The sequence below is a fragment of the Malania oleifera genome, chromosome 10 (genome assembly GCF_029873635.1).
Source record: "Malania oleifera isolate guangnan ecotype guangnan chromosome 10, ASM2987363v1, whole genome shotgun sequence".
NCBI lineage: Eukaryota > Viridiplantae > Streptophyta > Magnoliopsida > Santalales > Ximeniaceae > Malania > Malania oleifera.
This window is the reverse complement of record NC_080426.1, coordinates 21,513,548-21,538,071: the sequence shown is the minus strand read 5'-3', so window position 1 is coordinate 21,538,071 and position 24,524 is coordinate 21,513,548. Positions and strand designations below refer to the sequence as shown.

The 24,524-nt window shown below is 35.1% G+C and overlaps 1 protein-coding gene across 1 annotated transcript; it reads right to left on the bottom strand.

Annotated features, from left to right (window-relative positions):
- Positions 1-14,854: 14,854 nt before the first annotated feature.
- LOC131165255 (cationic amino acid transporter 6, chloroplastic) lies at positions 14,855-17,990 on the bottom strand. The gene is made up of 5 exons (XM_058122878.1): positions 17,421-17,990; positions 17,106-17,328; positions 16,616-16,964; positions 16,267-16,501; positions 14,855-15,777 (listed from the first exon to the last, which is right to left on the bottom strand). Exons 1-5 carry the CDS (start codon positions 17,800-17,802, stop codon positions 15,203-15,205), a joined length of 1,764 nt encoding a protein of 587 aa, XP_057978861.1. The 5' UTR covers positions 17,803-17,990; the 3' UTR covers positions 14,855-15,202.
- Between the last annotated feature and the right edge of the window lie 6,534 nt (positions 17,991-24,524).

The window sequence follows — 24,524 nt, the reverse complement described above, 5'->3', positions numbered from 1 at the left end:
GTCCCGCCTTTGGGCCACACAACCCAATCATGTAAGTGTAATACATGACAACAACCAGCTAACCTACCAGGGTTGTTTTGATTATTATTATAATATGAGATGAATTATGCTTATGAAAATCTAGTATGTTCTGCCATATTATGAGTATATATGTTTTCCTCGATGTGGTACAGACAGTTACACTGTTATATTTATGTATGATTTTATGTATAACATGAAAATACTCATATTGTCACACATTAGTGTTAGTTTATTTCCCTTACTGAGAGGTGTCTCATCCCAAATTATATAAACTTTTTAGGAGCCCCTGATAGAAGAGCGGATAAAGCTCTGCTAAGATAGTTATAGTTGGTTTGCCTTTTCTGAAGGGTAAGTGTTATGGTAGGGTCGGATGTATTTTTTTATGGGAAATGACCCTAGGTCTCCTTTTGAGTTGTAAATATAATTACAATGGATGTAGTAACTCTGGTATTGTGGTATGGTATGGTGTAGATGGTATTATGAGATGTTTATAATTTATGTTTCTGGCTACTTAGGCTTTCGTACTGTATTATGATGTATCCCTGGTACCCACGGGTTCAAGTTGATTATGATTTGTTGGGTTTATTATACTGGTTTTGTTGTGGAAGGAAAAAAAATGGTAAAATAAGTAGGTCGTTATATATACAGTCAGGTTTACTAAAGATGTTTTGGGCAAAAGCAGTCAACACATCAGCTTATTTGATTAATAGGAGTCCATTAGTACCATTGGACTATAGTCTACCAGAAGAAGTATGGAGCAACAAAGAGGTAAGAATTTCACATTTAATAGTTTTTGGTTGTGTTGCATATGTACATATCAATGATCATGTCAGGAATAAGCTGGATCCGAAATCCCAGAAATGCACCTTCGTCGGTTATGGTGGGGATAAATATGTGTATCGCATTTGGGATGATGAAAACAAAAAAGTGATCAGAAGCAGAGATGTGATTTTTTATGAAAAGGTAATGTACAAAGATAGACCCATAACAAAACCTATAGAGTTTGAAACAACCTTTGTAGATGTGGATGATGTCTTAGAAGGTGTAAGGACACATTAGCGGAACACCGAAAATCCTTAGAAGAATGCCGAGAATTTTTAGGCAGAGGAACCTGTGGAGCAGATTGTAGCACCACCACCTCTTACTCCAATACTAGAGCTTAGAAGATCTTCTCAGCAGCATGTACCAAATAGGAGATATGTGAAATATTAACTTTTTACAGATGGAAGAGAACCTAAATGCTATGTTGAAGCATGTCAGGCAGGGAATTTGAGCAAGTGGGAGCTTGTAATGAAAGATGAGATGAAGTCACTTATCTCCAAAAAAACATGGGAGCTAGCTAAGTTGCCCAAAGGGAAGAAGGCTCTTCACAACAAATGGGTGTACAGGATCAAAGAAGAGCATAATGGATCCAAGAGGTATAAATCCCGGTTAGTAGTCAAAGGATTCGAACAGAAGGAAGAAATTGACTACACTGATATTTTTTCACAATTTGTGAAACTGACAACTATCAGATATGTCTTAAGTATTGTTACCTCAAAGGGCTTGCATCTTGAGCAGTTGGACGTGAAGACGACATTTCTTCATGGTGATCTTGATGAGGAAATTTATATGCAACATCCAGAAGGTTTCTCAGTTAAAGGTAAAGAGAATCTTGTATGCAAATTGAAGAAGAGTTTGTATGGTCTCAAACAAGCTCCTAGGCAGTGATACAAGAAATTTGACAGCTGTATGCAGAGGAACAATTTTCAAAAGTGCAATGCCGAACATTGTTGCTACTTCAAGAGGTATCATACTAGCTATATTGTCCTATTGTTGTATGTTGATGATATGCTAGTCGTAGGATAAGATATAAAAGAGATCAGAAAATTGAAGCAGCAATTGTTAGAGGAGTTTGATATGAAAGACTTGGGTCCTGTAAAGCAAATTCTTGGGATGCAGATCTCTAGAGATAAGCAACAAGGAATGTTGCGGTTATCTCAGTTAGAGTACATTAGACATGTTTTATAAAGGTTTAACATAAGTAGCGCCAAGGCAGTAAATACACCATTAGCAGGTCACTTGCGTCTCTTTAAGGATCAGTCTCCCCAGACAGATGGGGAAAAAAATTTAATGGTTAAGGTACCATACGCCTCAGCCATTGGAAGTCTCATGTATGCTATGGTTGGTACTGGACTAGATATTGGCCAAGCGGTGGGAGCTGTCAGCAAGTATATGTCAAATCCAAGGAAGACTCACTGGGAAGTAGTGAAGTGGATTTTGAGATATTTATGTGGCACTATTGATAAGTTTCTATGTTTTGGCAAAAACGATTTGAAAATTCAAGAGTTTGTAGATGTTGATTTTGCAGGTGAAATTGATCATCGCAGAAGCACCATTGGGTATATATTCTCTATTGGCACAACAGCTATTAGTTGGATGTCACAGATACAGAAGATTGTTGTTCTATCCACTACAAAAATTGAGTATGTAGCAGTGATAGAAGCCAGTAAAGAGATTATTTGGCTTTAGGGTTTGTTAACTGAGTTTGGATTAAAGTAGGAGAGGAATATTTTGTACAGTGACAATCATAGTGCAATACATCTGGCAAAAAATTCTGAATTTCATGCCAGAACTAAACATAATGGACTGTGTTATCACTTCGTTCGATCTCTGATAGAGGACGACGTGTTGACACATAAAAAAATCCAAGGTAGCAGAAATTCGACAGATATGTTAATAAAGGTGGTGACTACAGAGAAGCTGAAGTTGTGTTCAACTTCAGTTGATATTTATGCCTGAAGACATATTTTGAGTACATCATTTATTCATATACTGATAGTGGTTGAGGAGGTGTCTCTGTCTCCAAGTGGAAGATTGTTATATAGCTGGAGCTAGGAGACGCAAGCTGGAGACGCGTCCTCGTAGCTGTAATCCGCGGCTATTAATTGCAGATGAATGTAATTCCTTAATTTTATTTATTGTGATTTACTCCATTTATCTATAAATAGAGGAGCTGTTGAGAGGTAGAGATAGAGAAGAAGGAGAGAGTGTAGAGGAGTGAGGAAGAGAGAGAGAGTATCTGAGAGATTGTATTTTTTGGTTGTATAGTGAATTGTGGTGTGCTCCGTGGACGTAGGTCGATCTAGACCAAACTAGAAAATTTCTGGTGCTTGTTTATTTCTCACAAGGTCCTACAAGTCGCCCACCCATTGACGCAGACTTGGTAATTCACTGGGGTAAACTCTTAAGTGGGTATCGAACCTGTATCCTTGGGGTCACAAAAATCATAATTTGCCCTTAGCACTTGATTACTGTTATTGTTGCTTGTCAAAAGATTATGAACTCCATGGTGATTACATTTTTCCATCTACTTATAGATCCTGTGTTCTCAAGAAGACAACACTAATTAAATTTCATGCCTCTTTAATCAATTGCCTAGTTTTAAAGACTTTGTTAGCAAACTAGCTCATAATTTTAAGAGATCTGATTTATGACATCGACATAAAAAAAAAAAAAAAAGGAAAAAAAAATCTGCATTAATCACATAAAAATCTTATAGGAATCATTTCTTTGTACATACATTTCTCTCTCTTTAATAAATTTATTTGGATGTTTAGCGAGAAAGATGTTCTGTAAAAAAAAATTGATATTTAAAAGCATGAGTTTTGGGTCTTAAATTTGAAATTGGGTAGATATAGACCAATTCCAATATAATTTTCTACTACTTTTTATCCAAATTCAGTACAAATCTAAATCCAATATCTTTTCAAAACATAAGATAAGAAAATTTGCACTACAACACAAGGAACAAGATCTCTCAAGGAGATAGGAAGGTGAAAATTTTAAAAGTCATCGCTTCTTGATACTTCAAATTAGGTTTCATTCTAAGCCGGATGATATTTTTCAAATCTTTTGGGCCTTGAAAAGGTAAGATTCAAAATTAAAGAAGAGAAGATGGGAATTTGTAAGAGCAACAACTTGCTAGTTTATTCTATCAACAAAGAAAGCCAAGAATAAATTTGGCTTTTATATCTAGAAAAAGATTATTGATTTTTTTGATATAGATATAAACATAACCTTTTATGCTATTAGGGCATATGTTACTTGTGGAAAATAAAAAAAAATTATTTCTATTTTTCAAAAAATTTCAAAACCAACTTATTTTAAATTTTCTAACATTTGTTTTTAATTTTTTTATACAAATGTTAGAAAACTTCAAAATAAGGTGAAATTTTTATAATTCTTTTAAATTTTATTTCTTCACTTTTAGTTTAACTTGGTTAAAAAATTATTAAACAAAATTATTATTATTATTATTATTATTATTATTATTATTATTATTATTATTATTATTATTATTATTATTATTATTATTATTGCATAAAGACAATTGTAAGCTAAGCCTTTGGATTTGGTTAATAAATTCCCCTCTTGAGAGAAAGAAAGAGATATATAAATCTAGACTTATGCTTGGAAACAACATGCATTCTAAGAATCCAAGTTCCAGTTGCAGCTCCACTTGTGGGGAATTCAAAATTCCTCAATTTTCAGGGTTCTTGGGGAAGCATAATTAATTACCAATTGACATTTAAAATGATAAAATATATGGGAGAAGTTCCTGTGCAGGATTGGAACAAGAATATTAGTAATATATATTTATAAAGCAATATCCTTTTTGCATAATTCCATAAGATTTTGCACTTTTGCTTTTTGCCTTTTTTGTTTTTTTGAAAATCCATAAGAATATTGAAAAATTGTGTTATCTTCTGAAATTGCAATGTTTATATATATAAAAATATTAAAATATTTAATCCTTTCGCCCTACTTTCTTCGAGCAGGACTTATAGCCTTCAATATGAAGGTTCCAAGTTCTAACCATCGAGGCATCTCTTTTAGGGTAAAAATATTACACAATGAAAAAGATAAAGAATGTCTATTTTACAAACGTCACACTAAATTAGACAGCTGATAATGAAAAAATGTAACTTAGCTAGAAATATGCTTAAATTTTGCACTTAATCGACGAATCAATGCTTTTATAATCTAACTTTGCCAAAGCGTCGGTGTATGCCACGAACATGTGAGTGAAACTCAACTATTAGTCAAAGTATTGAACATAATTAATATCCTCTATCATACTTCAAATGATGAATCATGAAATTGTTTATAAGATGCAAAGCTCCTAAGGACTAAAACTCATATAAAATTCTAGATTGTTTTTGTGATCTCAAAATAGGAAGTTAAAATCCTTAATGCTCGATTTGGAATTTGATAAAAATAAGGAAAGGAAGGAAAATATAATGAAATTTATTTTTCTATAATTTGGTTATCAAGTAAAGTGAAAAAGGAAAACAAAATATGTAACAAACTAATAAAAAAAAATTTATTTCATTGTTAACACTTGATTTGTCTTAAATTTTAATAATAGATTTTTATTTTCAAATAGTATTTTATATTGAAAAAATAAAATAAAAACAAATTTCTTATTATTTGTCTTGTTTTTCTTTTTTCCCTCAAAGAAAATTTTTGATACAAATGGAGCCTAATAGCGCCAAAAAATTGAAGTTGTTTGGTGATGTCAAATTTAGCTCTCATGTGCAAAAGTGGTCCTCGCATGTCACGGACAACTATAGGCCCAATTTGGTTTTTTGAAGGTTTATTAGCGAATTTCACATAAAACTCCTTCATGTAAAAGTTATTCACAACAATTGTCTAAAATCTTAACAATAATAAAAATTGCCTTCCAACGTGGCCCTGAATTTAAAAAATACAACAAAAACAACAAACGAAACCTTAAGTACCACTACCACTAGGTGGGCTCGATCATATGAATCGTTTTCTGCGAATTTATACGATCATAGTCAATTCCCTTTGACAAATTCAGAACTATTAAAGCATTACTCACTATCTCATTCCAAAATTTGAGCAATAAAATTGAAGGATTCAAAACTCTCAACATAATTGATTGAAATTAAAAAAACAAGAAATGAAAAATTGAGGCTCAAAAACATGAATTTACAACCATAGTACCTAGCATTAGCCCAAAAGAAGACACACACGCACCCACCCACCACCCTGAGCCTTTGTATTTGAGAAATTGAAACAGGGGGATTTCTAGTGGAAAAAATACAAATGAAAAAAGCAGGGTTTGGAAAGTGGAATGCATCTTATCTTTTGGTACTTAAAGCATTTTGGTGAAAAAACACACTGCATTATTTTGCTATGGAGGATGAAGTAGATTGGATGAGAGAGAGAGAGAGAGAGAGAGAGAGAGAGAGAGAGAGAGAGAGAGAGAGAGAGAGAGAGAGAGAAGTAGGGGTCACCTCCTCACCCCAAAAGGAAAGGAAATCAATGGGGACAGGAAATCTGGCGAGGCAGACAAAACCAAAGGGGCAATTGACCCTTGCCCCCACAGACAAAAGGCATTCAATTATGATGTTTGGATAGAATAAAAGGAAAACAGGGAAAGGCAAACATTGAAGCCTTACGAATTTGCACCCCCCTCTCTCGGCCCACCCACATTTTTCCCTTCTCTTATTTACAAAGGGGGAGAAAGAGAATTTTGCCTTGGGCTCCAAGGATATCCCTTGTTAAGGCTCAATGGTTAGGACTAAAATGTAATTGCACTTTTTTTTATTTTATTAATTAATAAAAATTACCCGACAAGATTTTTGGTGCTCTATATGCCCACTACTTTTTTTTTTTTTTTTTTTTTTATATTTTCTTTTCGTGGAGTGAAGATGACATGTCTTATGCATCATGCGTTCAACGGATCATATTTATGTATTTATGAGAAATTTTTATATTTTGAGAGTTACATTTAATATATATATATATTTGTGTATTTTTTTTTAAAAAAAATGAGTCTATTTTTGCATCACGAAAGATTCATTGTTAGCTGCAAAAACTAATGTTGATTTATAGTTTTTTTTAAAAAAACATACCCTTTGGCATTAATCTAGAATTTTATTGTTTAAAAATATACATTAAAAATTCATAATTTTTAATGTGGTGTGGTTGAGCAAATACCCCTCCCACATAAATTGATCGTTCTCTTGAACGTCACCAAGTATGTCAAAGCCTCTTTAGCAACCGATACTTTAATTCTTCACATAACCATGCCTTGGATTTTTAGCTTGAAAATAAAAATCAAGAGATATATCATTCCAGTAGCTCATTAAACATTCAAAAGAATGTTAGACTACATGTCTAAAAAACATAGACCTTATTTTTAAGTTTTAGGGGCCAATTAAATCAAAGTACCTTAGCTCACGCAAATTAATTTGAACATGTTAAGTTCAATATGACTTCTCTATCAATTAGAAAGGAGGTAGAAAAGAACAAACAAGAAGAAGAAAGCTACTTTCATTAGCCAAAAAGTCTACCTTGACTTTTTGGAGTAAAATGACCTTGCCAAATATATATCCAGAGACACATTATCTTATTAGAGTAGAACATCCATATTTGTCATCTAGACTGTTTTATGTGGAGTCTAATTTCTAGTACATGGAATATTAGATGGAGAGTATTGTGAGGTTATGACGTTTTAATTGTAATTATTGTTTTTTTTTTCAAAGAGCTGGAAGCCGTCCACATAACTGTTTCGTCTCAAGTTTATTAATACCCTCACTTATGGCGAAAAAATACCGTGGAAACAAAAGGACACTTGGGGCTTACATAATAACCAATAAAACACCCCACGCATCAAACCAAACAAAAGAAGAAAACAAACATATACCAATACCAAAAGAAAACTCAACTAAACATACCTCATATAAGTCATACCCATCTTATCCAATCTATATAAACATTTGATAATTCTAGGAAGTTGACTACTATTTGTAAATAAACTATTCCTTCTCATGACACCTTGTCGAGCTAAAACATCTGCCACTTTATTCCCTTCTCTATACAAATGATTTATAGAAAAGTCTACTCCCTCCAATAAACCAATAAGTTGCACCCAAAAATCTCACAAATATCATAAAGAGCATTTATTGGATCTTATCCAATTTACTACATTATTCAAATCATATTCAATGTCATTACTGGTATGATCCAATTGTTTGCAAAACTTTATTCCTTCCATCACTATTGTCAATTCAGCTTCATTATTAGAACAAGAACCAAAATATTTTGAAAAACAAAAAATAAAAGAACATGTACAGTCTCTAAGGATGCCACCACCATCCATTGGTCTTGGGTTCCCCAAGCTGCTCCCATCCAAATTTAGTTTCAACTTCCCTTGCCTCGATTTTAGCCATCTAACATGTAGAGACCTGAAGAATTATAATATGTAAATAATACAAGAAGGGAGGAAAAGGAAATTCAAAAAAAAGAAATTGCAGGGTTCGTCGATGAACCCTCTGATTTCGTCGACGAACTCACTATAAAATTCGTCGCACGCCACCTGTTTCATCGACGAGAAATTACCGAGAGGGCTGTTGCAGGGTCTGAAATTCATTGACGAAAATAAGTGTTTGTCGACGAATTCTCTTCTTGGTCTCGTCGACGAAGTCAGGTGAATAAATAGCTCAAACTTGGGTTTTTAGCAAGATTTTTGCATGCAACTTTCCTCTCTCTCACTAAAAACCGTCCTTCACTCCTTCTCTCTTCAATTTTGGCCCAGTACTTCGCCAGATCGACAATCTGAAGCCACCACGCTACTCCTGGGAAGTTGCTCTTCATTTTTGCAGGATTGGATCGTTGGTTAGGCTAACTTGGGAACCATCCCAAAATTTGGGTAAGTTAGTTAATTTCAGTATTATTGGTTATTTGGTGTTTCTGGACTGAGGAGAATATGTTAGGGAAGATAATACTGAAGTTTTGTTGAGAAAAATGTTAATTTTAGGGTGTTGTGCTGGGAACACTACAGGTGTAGAATTGAATGTTTTGTGGGCTTCCCAGTAAGCCAGGTAAGGGGATAAACTAATTCAGTATTTTTGTAAAATTATTCATTATTTTATAGCATTTGGTTTCAAGAAAATATGTATATTGTAAGATTATGTTTGGGAAATACTGTTGTGAACAGGGATATGATTTAAATATGTTTTATCAGGAAATATGATTTAGAATATATTTTACACCAGAATGTTATCCATTTTGTGCGGCATGAGTATTATTTACCATGAAAATTATGCTTATGGAATATTATGTTATTTCAGAATAAATATGCATTTCCAGTTTTCAAGAAAATTATAAAACGGTGCAGAAACTATGATTTCATGAATATTATGTAAACAGTGTAAGAAATTTATGTTTAGTATATTACAATTTTCCGACGTAGATGCCGAGATTACATGTTATGTTATATCGGCGCAGATGCCGTGATTCATGTTGGCACAGATGTGATATTCATGTATGTTATGACAGAATTCGTGAAATATTATTATGTCAGATATTATTATGAAATATGAAACAATATGTTCAGTATACGAATCGTAGTATATGATATCAAAACCTAGATGGTATGGTTTAGTTCAGTTTTCAAGAGCATGGTACCGTAACTATATGTTCAGGACTATGATAGTGCTACCACACGACCAGTAGTGTAGGAGATGGCAGTCGATGTGGCTTCAGTGTAGAATGGAGTAGTCCCCCTCGTAGTCCGGGACCGGGAGGGTAGGCCCATCGTACTTATAAACTTATGTTCGATCTAACATGGACGGCCAGCCATTTATAGGTCTCGCTTTTGGGCCGCATAATCCAGTCATGTGGGGGTAAGACATGACATCAGCTAACTATCCATCTTGGGTGCTATTTCAGTATAATACACTTATATAAAATGTTTTCCATGTATAGTATGCAGTATGTTATATTATGAATTGACAAATCATATTTTACTTAGTTTAGTACAGTCAGACTTTTCCAGTTATATTTTATGTATTATTTATCTGTACAACACGAAAATACTTATGTTGCCACACACTGATACTAGTTTATTTCCCTTACTAAGAGGTGTCTTACCCCAGCTATATAAACATTTTAGAAAATCCAAGTAGAGGAGGAGATAGAGTTCCACGATAGTAGAGACCGATGGGGCTACCCTGTCTGAAGGGTGAGTTGTTGAGCTAGAATCAAGTTTATATTTGGGTTATGACCCTAGGGTCCATTTGGCTTTTTTGGTGGATGATTGTATATATAACAGGTTTAGTAGAACTCTGGTATTGTGACTGGCTGGATGATATGTATGTGATTACGTTTCTTGCTACATAGGTATCAAAATTATATTTTGGGTATATCCTTGGTACCAATGAATTCAGGTTTGATTATGTTATTCAATTGAACAGTATATCAAGATTATTATTGTATTAAATATTATTATGGAAAAAAAAATGATAAATTATGCAAATCTTTACATCATACCTTGCCTAGATTTATTCTTCTTATTCACAATCTGCACTTCCAAATTCTGCAATATTCGAACATCAACATATTTTAAATGAGCCATAACTGTCATGTTCTTACTCAAAACCCCTTCCTAATTCTTAATATACAACCACACATCTATACTACTCTCCAATTTCCCCACCATTCTAGTCACACATCTCCTTCTCCACAACCTCCAAACTACTAAACAAGAAATCAAATCCATCAATATTCCCAATTGAGAGTATCAGGAAGCTCTATTAAACCACATTTGGACTCTTTCTTTCTAGCTTTGGTGCCTAAGGAAAGGTACACCTACCTCCATCGAAACCTTCCTCCATACATCAGCAATAAGATCTCCCTTATTCAAAACATGCTCCACATCTTCTGATTGCTTCATCTCACAACAATCAGATGCTAAAACAAGTGATACCTACACCCTTCTCACCTTTTCATCGAAAGTAGCCTTCCACATACAGATAACAATTTTCTTCAGTAACCATTTGTTCCAAACCCACTTTACCCAATCAAACTTCAGAGCTTTAACTCTGATAGCATCTCATGCCAACTTCGTATTAAAGCAACCATTCTTTTTTGGAAGCTATAATAGGATGTTCGAAGAGTTTCTAAGATTTCCAACTCTTTCCATCACTTCTTCCGCTTTATTAAAACCCAAAATTCTTTACAAATTGTCCACATCCCACACATTATTAATAACCAAATCTTTTAATCTGATATGTGAATGTGCACTATCTGGACATTCTGAAAACAAAGGTCTCGAATCCAGAAACTTATCATACCACAATTTCACATCTCCTTCTCTAACCTTCCACTTAAATTTACTTAACAGTTCAAGCATACACTGTAGAATTTTCCTCCAAAAAGAAGAATCTGATCCATGTGGTCTGCAAAGAGCAATATGTCCTCTTTTAACATATTTAGCTTTAAAAAATCTAGCTCATAAAGAATTTTGAATTAATAACTGCCAACTAAATTTCATAAACAACGAGCGTTGCACTTCCGAAATGTCCCTTACTCATATGCCCCCCTTCTCCACAAAAACACACAATTTCTTTCAAACTCTCCATTTCATTTTTTCTTTTTCATCCTTAAATCTCCAGAAAAAAGAGGCAAGCATACCATGTGTTTTTTTATCACCAGTTTCGAGGCATTTAGTACAGCTAACAAATGCAGTGACATGCTCAAAAGCACATGTCTTAACAAAGCTAGATGACCTTGAGACAATAGTCTACTTTTCCAGTACTTGTAATTATTGTTGAATAGTAAAATCAGAGTAATTTGACTCCGAGGACACAAATAAATTATCGAATCTCGTAAATCTATGTGTCTTTGTGTTGATTGTTCTTTGATTTCTCATTTTTCTTTCTTTCGTTTGTTGGCTTTGATGTGTGTATTCGTAACACAAACTAGGGTTTCTTCCCCCTCCCCTGCCCTCCCTTTGTCCAAATAAATACTCTTTGAATTAATTTAACCATTGGAGAAGCCTTCTATAGGTCAATAAGAACTGCTCTCCTTTTTTTTTTTGAGTTCATGTAGATTTCTTTTGGATTAAAAGTATTTTATCATTGATGGTATGTAACTTATTTTTAAACCAAAAGTTCTCTCTTTCACGCCGCAAAAAAATAAAAAAGCAAGAGGTTCATTCGTCTAGAAAACCTAACGACTTGTTTGGTTTGCCCCAATAGCTATTCCTTGGAATAAGGTGAAATATAATTTAACTTTTGAGAATCAGAAGAATAGTTATTATTTATATATTTCTAATTATTTCATTCAACATGTAATAAGAAAGGATTAGACATTCCCATGATGAAATTTGGAAATAGTTATTCTTTATCTATTACATGTTACGAACTCATAAAATATTTTATATTAATATATGTTCTATAATAACAACATAATTTATTGTATGACTAATTATAACTAATGTACTACAAAAAAAATCTATTCCTAGGAATGACCATTACGCAAGCCAAACATAACCTAAACATTGGCTAGTAGCCTATCGACCACCCTAGTAGGAAAAAATGAAAATGGTGGCCCGATGTCCTCTACTGTTATTTTTTATCTTCGGGTTGACAAATTAGTGTATGTATTCAACCACATAGATCAATTAGAGGTAACCTTGTTTCCTTAATTGTATTAGTACCACTAATTGCCTCCCCAACTCATCGGTCTTTCTCCTTTTCCCAATGATAATGACATTTCATCCACTTAAAAATGACATTATGCACACCCTGCCTATCTTTCAATGTATGCATTGCTTTTCCTATGGTTGATCCATTCTCATATCCTCCTTTTGACAAGAAAATCTTTACACAACTTCTAATTATTTGGATGCTAACTCCCCTCGCCGCCCCCCTCTCCTCCTTTTTTCTCAGATTAGCATCTCTCACTCTTAGTGCATAGGCTTTTGAACGGACTCATTATTTTTAAATTTTACATTGCTTAACCATACTCTCTGTTTTAACATATTTATATTCATTGGGGATCTTGATTTTTTGTTTTCAAAAAGAATTTTTTATTGTTGTTTCTTGCAAATTATTCCAATAAGTAGAATACGAGGCATTCATGTTAAAAGCATCTCCAACTTGTAGTAACAATTATTCTCAAACTTCGAGGTCTTGTGTTAGAACCCTAAAATATACCCTCTTGGCCTCTCCTTTTATTTTTTTTGTTGTTGAAAGTATCGAAGAACAATGAAGCTTCAAAGAACAATAAGGTGTTATTAGAATATTTTTTATTTAAATTTTTTAAAGACTTACCAAACTATCTCCTTGTTTGTCTAATCTTACGAACATTTATATAAAAAAAAAAACTTCAAAAACATCTTTTTATTATTTTCCAAAATTTTCAACTAAATATTAAAAAATTAAAAGAGAAATTATTATATTCTCTACAGCTAAACAAACCCTAAAAAATCTATTGCTTCTATTCGGATTTAATACATTAGATTTGCTGCACTTGTTGCCTTTTTGTGAATAAAAAAGGGTAGAAATATTCAACATTACCTGTAAAGCTAAGATGCTAACATGGATTTGAGAGGCTAAATCGATCTTATCCCAAAAAATGGGAATGAAGTTCTCCCCCATTGCTGCTAACCAGGGGAAGCTTTGCCTGCCTAAGTTCCCTAATATATATGCCAAAGCCCAAGGGAATCACTCTTGAATTGAATATTGAGTGTTGATGGTAGAGCTCCCACTTTGTCATTAATAAAATATGGATATTGTGTTTTGAAAATTGCCACTTGGCCTCAACTCTCTGGTCATGAATTCTCCAACTCTCCCTACTCCCATTTTAAAATTTGCCTATCCTACTCTACCAATTGCTTTATACATGAATTTATATGTTTTATTTCTTCTTTGTGTAGGAATAAGTATTTATATGTTGTCGTGAGAATGTATGATAAATCTTTTGAAAAGCAGTATATCTTTTCTTATAGAATATCCGGGCAAACAAGAATGCTGTTAGCTTTAAGGATGTTCCTCCTAATCCTTTCATGCTTTGTAAATATTCTTTATGAGGTTGTTGAGCCTCTTTACAGTTTTGTTTTAGAATTGTTATTTTAATAGGCTAATTGATGGCTCGTCATACCAAACAAACCTATCACTGTTCTTAGAAATAGTTCAACTCAATTACTAGCTAGTTAAATATATTTGTCCATGAATTTGACGAGTTGAGTGTTATCTGCTTTAGTTTCAGTGTTAATCTAATATCAAACTTTACACATTTATCATAGTAAATGAATTTGATTGAGTCATTATTGAATCATATAGTGCTCGCTGTGGGACTATAAAATCATATTATTATTTCATTTCAACTTATTCTAACTCTATCCGACCGCACTCTTTTTGCCACTAATAATAAGCATCTCCGGACTTAATTCATTATTTGACCCAAGTTGTAATGTTCAAACAACATTAATTGTCATTACCTTATCTAAACCCTATGAAGAAATCCTTGCCTTTTATCGGAGAGGGACTATATAATTTTTGAAACCTTGGAACAATTTTACGTCCTTTTTCCAAACCTAAGGAGAAAGTTAATGTTGTTTGTCCTTAATTTAATGATATCATGTAATCTCACAAAATATATACTTTAACCCTATGTTTGAAAAGACCTTAGATTTAAAATTGCATTCAATTTGAATAAGATGTAATATAAAATTGTCTAAATCTAATGCTCAAAATACATGCTCCCAAACATAGCATAAGTGGCTACATAAATTTGAATTCACCCTATATTTGGAAAGGTTTTAATTTGAATTTGTATTAGATCAGTATAAGATGTAATAATATAAAATATCTGAATATACTCAAATTTAAATCCAAAGACCGAATTTCATACTCCCAAATGCAAAATGTCAAGCAATTCACCCACCCTATGCAATAGAATACAGAATAACAACCCTTTTTTGAGAAATTAAGTAAAATAGTGAAGGAGACCAACACACCCACTGCAGATAGGAACCAAAAAATTCAATCCCTCAACCTCAAGGCTGAGTGTGTTGCTTTCTTGATTTTTCATTGACAGTTGCATGTCAAACATCAACAGTACACTTGAGCTGATGGCCAACACAACCCAATTCACAAGGGATCCATGCCTACACCTACTCCCACTCTAGACCCACCTATACAGCTTGCCAATTGCATTCTGTTCACTCCACTCCCTTGCTTTCCTTTTCTTCTCTTCTTTTGCCCCTTCACCCCTTTTCAAAAGTACCCATCAACCCACATATGTAAAAAGTTGAAGAAAACCCATTATGCCAAAAAAGAAAAACAGAAGAAGAGCAAAAGGCAAAAGAAAATTCTTTTTACACTTTGAGGCTGTTCCTATCTCCAATACTTTTTGCTGGTTCCTTGAGGATTTGATCACCACTGTTTTGACCAAAACCCCCTTCTTCTGCATCATAGCTGGCATGAACACTGTATAGAACATAGAGAAGCACTGCTATGGCTGAAAAGAACCCAAACCGCACGTAGGATGCCGCATCAAGGGACCCCAGCAGGAAAATATTCATGAAAATTGAGACGGATGGTATCCATGGCATGAAGGGTACACCCCAGAATTGGGGCTTTTGTGTTTGGGGCACAATGCAATGGAACAGTTGAAGAATAGCAACGGCGATTATGGAGCAGGCGCCGAGCATAAAGGCTTTTGGCCTGCCGTGGGGGGTGAAGTGCCATATCAAAGTGAACATAATGCAGGTGAGGGAGAAGGAGCACAAGAAGGATAGGGTCGGCCACGGGCTTGTTGTCCCGATCGTCACGTAACGCCGGTAAATGAGGGCGTTTGCCACCATGTAGAATATAAAGAGGGTCCCGATCGATACGAGGTTGAGGAGGACACTCACATCGGTGAAGAGGGCAATGGCCGCCGTGAACACTCCTGGTAAAATAAATAGGTTTTCGCATTAGAAACCTCTTAATTTGCGATAATAAGATTAGAAACCTCTTAATTTGCGATAATAAGATTAGAAACCTCTTAATTTGTTTGCTCATCAGTGTCATTTAAACCTTCCTAATATGTGTATTATGACAGCGGGTCTCATGGGCCCATCAGAGATCCACCTGCATTTTTGTGATCCGCGAGGACTTGGTAGTAGGGTAGGGTACCCTTCCTCTCGCAACTCACGAAACTCGTCTCAATGCACTGTTTTGAAGGGCACGTTTGGGGAGGAACTGAAACGGTTCCGGATGGGGCCCCGCCCCAACGGCCTAACACCCACCACCAAATCAAAGAGTGGAGGAGACTACCCATAAATAAATAAATAAATAACGCCAGGTGGACCTCTAAAGCATCCCTTCAATTTAAATTTAGTTTATCCAATTAACGCAAGTAAACGAAGAACCATGTACTCTTTTCTTATTTACTGACCCAAGAAAGCCGAAGCGTTGACGGGCGTAGATGTCTTACGGTGGACCCTAGCGAACCACGCGGGGACTACGTTGGACCGTCCGATGACGCACATGTACCTCGCCTGGCCCAGCATCGCCACCAACAACGACGTCAGGATTCCAAAGCTCGCCCCCACCCCTATCACGTTCGACACCCATCTCCAGCCGTCCGATTTCCCGCTGAACGCCGCCGAAAACGGCGCCTGCATGTTTATCTGCATGGTCGTCGCGACACCCGATTAGACACTCCCCCCCTGAAGGTTAATTCCGACTTTTCACTTGTCTCTATTTTAATTAAAATATAATAATTATCAACCAACCAGCCTTACCAGATCGTAAGGGAGGAGTTTACACATCGAAGCAGCCATTAAGCAGTAGAGGACGGTAACAAGCATAACGGAGCCAGTAACCCCGACAGGGATATCCTTAACTGGGTTTCTGACCTCTTCTGCCATCGTCGAAACGGCATCGTATCCGATGTAGCTCATGTAAACCATGGCAGCTCCGTTGAAGACACCGGAAACTCCGAAAGGGGCGAACCCTGCCGCGTGATTCGGATCCGCCGGTACGGTGAAGTTCTTCCAATCTCCCTTCCAAAAACCCATTAGGATTACGAATGCTATGAACAGTATGTGAGCCGCCGTCAAGATCATGTTCAGCAGCGAGCTCTCCCTCGTGCTGAAATTTTTTTTTTTTTTTCACGATTGGAATTGGATTATTAATGGGAGAAAAACGAAAACTCGGTTTGAGTTTTTTGAAAATGGAGATAATCCGAAGAAAAGCGGATGTGGATTTTCTGTACTTTCAAATTTTAATTACCTGTAGCAGATGACGACAGTGATGATCAAAACGACGACGACGGCTACAAAATCGATTTGGTTGAACCCGTCTGGGAGACCCGATACTGTTATTATCCACTTCGTTTCGGCGGAGACTCCAATCGCTCTCCCCAGGTAAGACGTGAAGCTGCGGGCTACGGCGGCGTTCGATAGAACATAGTCCATTATCAGATTCGAGCCGGCAAGGAAAGCGGCGAATTCCCCTGTTAAATTATTGAACTCCATTGCGATAAATATGGGTGACAGGAAAAGGTAGATTAAATAAAAGGGGGAGACGGCTGGGTGTTTTGGTTACCGAAGGTGACGCGGAGGTAGCTGAAGGAGCCGCCGGCGACGGGCATGTCGACGGCGAACTCGGTGTAGCAGAAGGCGGAGAGGAGGGCGCAGAGGCCGGCAATGGCGTACGAGAGGACGACAGCGGGGCCGGCGGCGACGCGGGTGGCCTGACCTGTAGTAACAAACACGCCGGCGCCGACCATGCCACCGACGCCGAACCCGACAAGGTCGAACCACCGGAGGTTCCGCTGCATGACCGATCCGGACCGGGCCCGTACCCGGTTCATTTCCTCGAAGGAAGTGGAGACCGAACCAGCCCGCCGGGCGAGGCGAGACGGCGTCTGCGCCAGCGCCCGGAGGTAGGCCGAGGGGCTGGAGAAGGACGACCCATCACTACCCATATCCTTTCCCCCACACACAGAGCAACACAGTGAATCGCTCTGCGTGCTAGCTAATAATTTCTGTTTTCAGTGCGTGAACGGAGAGATGAGGATGGAGTGAGACTGCGAGAGTTGATTTTATAGAGAGAGCAACAGAGGAGAGAGAGAGAGAGAGAGAGAGAGAGAGAGGAAGGAAGGAGTGGGGCAGTCTGACAATGGACGGCAGCTAAAATGGCCAGTTTAGAGGAGCGCCGAAACTCTGAAGCGGCAGATTTTGGCGGTCCCAATAAAAAAAATATACATAAGAGGGAGAAAGTATAAAGAAGATATGACGGAAGAAAAGAGAAAGTATGCGCTATGGATAAAGATGGTAGGAAATTGAATACGCAGAGTTACTCCCCATACTGGCCACTTGGCCTGCATCTGAGGCTTCCCCCTCTGGATAATTACTCCTAAAGTTGTCCAAACTTTAAAAATATTAAATATGAACAAAATTTTAATTTTACACATTATTATTATTTAATTTTTTTAATTTTTAATCATATTAAAATAAATTTTTAATTTAATAATATTTAATAAAAAATATATTCCCACTTATTTTCTTATCTTTTCCTTTGCTCAAATAAATTTTTTTTATCCAAACTCATCCTAAACCTCTAAAAAAAGAAAAAAAACGAAACAAAACAAAATTTTAAAAGTATTTCTTTTTATAACTTTTAGAATATGAGCTTTGTAATAAATGATTTTGTTTTTCAATTTTAAAATACGTGATTTGCAGCCCTCCTCCTACCCTATGCTATGCTTATACAGCATTAGCATCCATGGTCACTGCAAGCCTAATTTCAAACCCGCCGTCCTTTTATTTTTTAAATGGATGTTTTATATGTGTAGGCTAGCCTAGTCTAACATTAGGAAACCACAATTTCAAACCCATCAGCTTGCAGATCTAGTAAGTATGTCAAAAGAAAATATGTGATTGAGTGAGACAAAAATGTGTTATTATAAGATCTCAAATGCTTTAATAATACATACTATAGATAAGATTAGGTAAGGTTTTAGGCAATTATTATAATATTTTGATCATTATTATTTATTAAAGAGTGTAATAATAATGTGAAAATATTTCTATATAATACTCTTATAGAAACAGGTTCATGACTGTATGTCTGTACAATAATCCTACGAAGTGGGTTTATGATCGGGTGCCAATGCAATGCTCCTAGCTATAAAAATAAATTCATGATTATGTGCCAATGCAGTGTTCCTACAGAAGCAGGTTTATGACTGTGGACCTAAATAGTGCTCCTAAGAAGCAGGTTTATGACCACATTCAACTATACAGGATACCACCAACTACCCCCCGGGGTGCGCGAATATATACAAATTGTAAAAAGAGCCACAAGAGCTAACTAACAAAATCTTCATCATTAAATTCAAACCCCTATTGCCCACAAAAGGCACAAAGGGAAGCATGAAGGTGAACCATTGAACTAAGTCACAATTTAAAAACACTTAGTTCTTAAATACAACAAAGATTTTTCCTCCTGCAACATCAATTTTACACTCAAAATAAAATAACACTGTTCAACTTTTAAAAATAAATTTATTTGTAAAAAACAGTGCTTCATTTTCCTGATCCTAAATAATTATAATCATACATCTATAATTTGTTATTCAGTTAAATGACAAAATATTATTAAATTACAAAAACTTATTTTTTTTACATTATATTGCAGAGCATGAGACCTCCTCTAATGATCTCATATTTGAAGTGTCAATATTTTATTATTACTAACTTAATTCAAAACTTTAAATTATCATCACCTCGCAAGTTGCATTACGTGAAACTTTTTCAAATTTATTTTTTGAAATCCTGGAATCACTCGATAGCATAAAGTTTTAAAATGAGATTTGAATTTGTATAATTTCAATTAATAAAACAAATCAAAATTATCTTGACTTTTCTCAAAATCTGCAAATTCAAATTGAAACCCTAAAATGCTTACTCTAAACACTACACTTTTTAGAGAATGAGTATGACAATTAAAGTGCATCACTCCTCTAGATGACCAAGGAAACAAAGCCACATGAGTAAATGATGAGCGAAATTCCATTCCATTGCTATCATCTTTCTACTCATTTTACTGCAAAACTTTTTGGAATCAATACCCATGCGCGGAGTGGAAGGCTCACAAGAGCCGCAACCTCATTACACTGCAAAGAGCTATTTTGCTCCATCCTTTATATCACCCCTTTTGTATAAGCCCATTCATACCCCAACTTCATATGCACACACACTTTAACTCACTACAAAACTTTAACGTTCCTTATTGAACCCAAAGATTCATCTTCACTTATAACAAAAAGTGTTCGCTAAAAAATTATTGTCAATTTGTCATTATATATATTTATATTTGAAAGCTTCGAGCTTAGATTTTATGAGAGGTGGAGAAAGATTTGAAATGCATGTGAAATGATTCGCTTCAGTTGTGTGGCTCAAATATTATTAATTTTCTAATAGATCATAATAACGTTTAATGAAAAACACTAATTTAAGATGGTACAAGTATAAGAGAGAAAGAGAAGAGAAGTTCAAAAATAAATTAGCATCAAAGAGGATCTAAGCATATAAAAGTGAAATCATATGAAAAGTACACAAATTTATTTATTTATATATATATATATATATATATATTGTTTTGAATGAATGAAATGGTTTTCAATGTCCCTATTTTTTTAGTAAAAGAAAATAAAAAGATGAATAAAGAGATAAAATAGTTTCAAAGCGATAAGTATGTTTTGATTGAAATAGAGACAATATTTGAGTCAAAAGTTACTGATATTCTCAAATAGAACAGAACTTACTTCTGGAAGCAGATTTTATTAAATGAAAAAGACATAATTATGCAACTTTATAGGTCCACTCTTTTATCTCCTTTCCATTTAAAGCTTGTTGCTTTAAAAAAGACGTTACTCATATGATAAAAGGACAAACACAAAACAACGCAAAAGAGAAAAAAAGAGAGAAAGAGTAAATGGTGCAAACAATGAACATGTTGGTCAAAAAATTATAAATTTTCTCGCATTCACAACTCATAGTGAGTCAATACTCTTTTTAATCTTTGGTTCTTTCAATGGCAGTGGGGAACACATCATATGAGTAGCGAGCCAACAAAAGGGCTAAATTGGAGTTTAAAGGTATATGATTTCTAACTAAATCGGAGTTTATGTGGCATTTTCTTTTATCGGTTTGTCTTCTAACTTCAATATATTTCTTCCTTTTGTTGTTGGGTAAATATCGAATAAAGGAAAAAATAAATAGAAGGAATTTCAACATACTCCTTTTCTTAGAAAAAGAAAATGAGTAGTAAAATGAAATAAATAATTATTATTCACTATTCAATTGCCTCTAAAGCTCACAAACCTCAAATCCTAATTTCTTAAATTTTAAAATGTTCAAATTTAAAATTATTTTTTAGTTGATTAAATTTGTTTTCTTCTGATTATTATTGGAAACAACATTAACATATGTAATTTTTTGTTCGCAAATCATAGCCTGTGTTTGGCCCACAAATTGTTGTGTTTGACATCAATACTTCACCTCACTCATTTCCCCAGCCAAGACTCCATCTTTCCCATTATTCATACTACGTGTCTCGCAAGATTTTCTTTTCTTTTCTTTTCTTCTCTTCTCTCTCCCACTCTCTCATGTTGCCAATTTGATCGTGAGATTACAAATTTGGCAATCAAGTCCGTTGTGTTCCAGAAATCATAGTTGGATCATTCAACACTCTGTTCAAAAATCACACTCTCTCAAAAGTCTCAGGAAACCATTCGATGGCTATAAAAGTTCCACAAATGCCTTCTGAAGTTTATTAAAAAAAATAAATTATTTTTTATATTTTGTAAAAGGACAAATCTTTTGAAGTGTGCAAGTATCTCAAAATTCAAATGTGATTTTTGGAATTTTTGAAAATCAGTGTGATTTTTGAAATCTCAAGATTCTTGGGATTTTTGAAAATTAATGAAAGGTGAGTGTCTTTTCACTAAACCTAAAGGAACGTTAATATCTTTTGCCCTAAAGGATAAATTTCATTCATAATTTGTCGTCATTTGTTTTGTATCATGAAGCATAGACGTAGTTAACCCTCAAAGTCTAATCCTAGTCTAATCCTACACAATCACCAAGTGTTGTTAAAACTCTGTCTCCTCTCAACTATAGTTTTTTGTGATATTTGATTTTTTATGTTTGCAAAATTTGGTGCATATTTGGTTACCAAGTGTTGTTAAGCCTAACTTTGGTTTCCAATGTCACACATAAAAGAACAATGTCAAAATTATTTTAGATTTCATGATAATTAATTATATGCCATAAACTAATATGCTTGGAAATTAAAATATTATCATGTGATTAATGTAATGTCCCAAACCTGAAACTGGGATCCCAAGTGTTATTTAAAATAAATCTCCAATATTATATAACAAAACAGTAGAAGATCTCCATATTCATATATTAGAGTACTAAAAACCTTTTTATTATAAGAATACTCTAATAACAAATTTAATATATCCATGGAAATTCTAAGATAAACCAAAAATAACAAATTTAATAATTAAGCTAAACTACTATTTCTAACCTCCACCCACGCTTCCGCTGCACTACTCTGATTCCTATCATACTCCACAGGGCATCTGAAAAATATTTGATAATGATGGTGTAGAGACCCAGTGAATTATAGCAATTAAATAATAAAATAAATGAGAGGAAAAAGAAATTTTTAAGGGGGTCACAGCAGGATCTCGTCGACGGGGACACGTATCTCATCGACGGGGACACGTGTCTCGTCGACGAGGAATTATCGAGAGGGTTTTTTCAAGGCCTGAAATTCGTTGACGATGAATAAGTATTCGTCATCAAACTCTCTACTTGACCTCATTGACGAAGTGTCGTGTTTCGTCGATGAAAGCAGGTGTATAAATAGTTCATGTAATGACTCGAAGATTAAAGGTATTTAAATAATAATAGAGAGGGAAATGGAAACAGAGCAGAAGGAGGCAGCAAACTTCATCAACAACGTTGCACTTTGGGCTTGTTGACAAGGGTGTGCTTCGTCGACGAGTAAATACCGAGAGGATACCTGGGTGACTCTGCATTTCATCGACGAGGGGGGGAAGTTCATCGACGAGCTGCCTTCTTGACCTCGTTGACGAGGTGACGTGGCTCGTCGACGAAGGCTAGTGTATAAATAGTGTTAAACTCAAATTTTATGCATAAATTTTCAGCAGAAAAATCCTCTCTATCTCCTCTATGGTTCATTCCTCTTCTCTTTTAGATTTTGGCCCCATTAGTCGCCAAATCGACGATCATAGACCACCGTAACTCTCCTAGGGAAGTTCTCTCCAAGTCTGCAGGAGCGGATCGTTGGTGGGACTGAATTGAGTTCCATCCCAGATTCAGAGTAAGACCTTTTATTCAAATTTATACTTTCTAGTAGTTGTAGAAAATATAGTAGACGTAGAAATAATGATATTTTGCTCTAAGAAATGTTGCTTTTAGGGTGTTGAGTGGGGAACCCTGCGGGTGTAGGACCCGTCACAGTAGGGGATTTTGGCAGGAATCAGGTAAGGGAAATATGTTAGGCTAGGCAATTCTAGTATGATTTTCAATATAAAATATGTATTTTTACCAGATTATTAATCACATCAAGAAATTTATACAGTTATCAATTATGTTTAAGATGTTTTAATTACTGTGTGGCATGAGAATATGGATACAGTACAGAAATATGTTTTACAGTATTTTTAGGATTGTGTTTTACATAATATACATACAAGGAACATGTTTTACAGTATTTTTCAGAATACCATGATTATTTAGTTTTACAGTATCATGACATAAAATTTACATATAATTTCAGACACACAGTTAATATAGATACAGTTTATTACAGCGTCATGGTTAATACAGTTATTACATAATCATGGTGAAACAGATAGTTGTATATAGAAACGTAATATATAGTATCAGACCTTGATGGACCAATACAGATACAGTTTATAGAGCACGGTACCGTAACTATATACAGTTCATAGTGCAACCACATATTTAGATAATGTGGTACACATAGTCGATCGTGCCTATGTTGTGGACAAGCTCCCTATTAGATATGGGTCAAGGGGGTCGATCTGACTGAGGGAGTATAGTGATTTATCCTGGTAGGTCAGCTAGTGATAGATCCCACCTACAGGCCGCACAACCCTGTCAGAAGGGGTTAAATCATGACATATAGTTATCTACAGAGAAGTTTTTCAGTATTTATATGTATATACAGTTTACAGAAACAGAGGATGTACTTATGTATATTAGAAGTATTATGAATAGAAAACTTATAAAGACAGTTATGTTAAGCAACGTGAACAAGGTGGTATTATATATTATTTGTACATTTATTCCCAAATTTAGTTATTCATGATTTTATAGGATCAGATTTTTATAGAAATGTAATTCACTTGCCACACACTAGCTGTAATGACCCAGAGGAATTATGTTATTTTAAATAATGATAAAGAGGGGGAAAATAGAAGTTGGAAAGGAAAAGAAAGGGGCAGCAAGCCTCGTCAACGAAGTTACAATTGGGCTCGTCAACGAGGATGTGTCTCATCGACGACAAAATACCGAGAGAGGGTTTTGGGTGATTTTGAATTTCCCCGACGAGGAGAGAGTTCGTCGATGAGTCTTCTTC

Bases quoted from the DNA above. Each gene is read 5' to 3' on its own strand.
- LOC131165255 (XM_058122878.1), bottom strand. From the start codon at position 17,802: ATGGGTAGTGATGGGTCGTCCTTCTCCAGCCCCTCGGCCTACCTCCGG. The intron at 16,965-17,105 runs GTAATTAAAATT...AAAAAATTTCAG, and splicing joins ACTGTCGTCATCTGCTACAG to CACGAGGGAGAGCTCGCTGC. The intron at 15,778-16,266 runs GTCAGTAAATAA...TTATTTTACCAG, and splicing joins CAACGCTTCGGCTTTCTTGG to GAGTGTTCACGGCGGCCATT.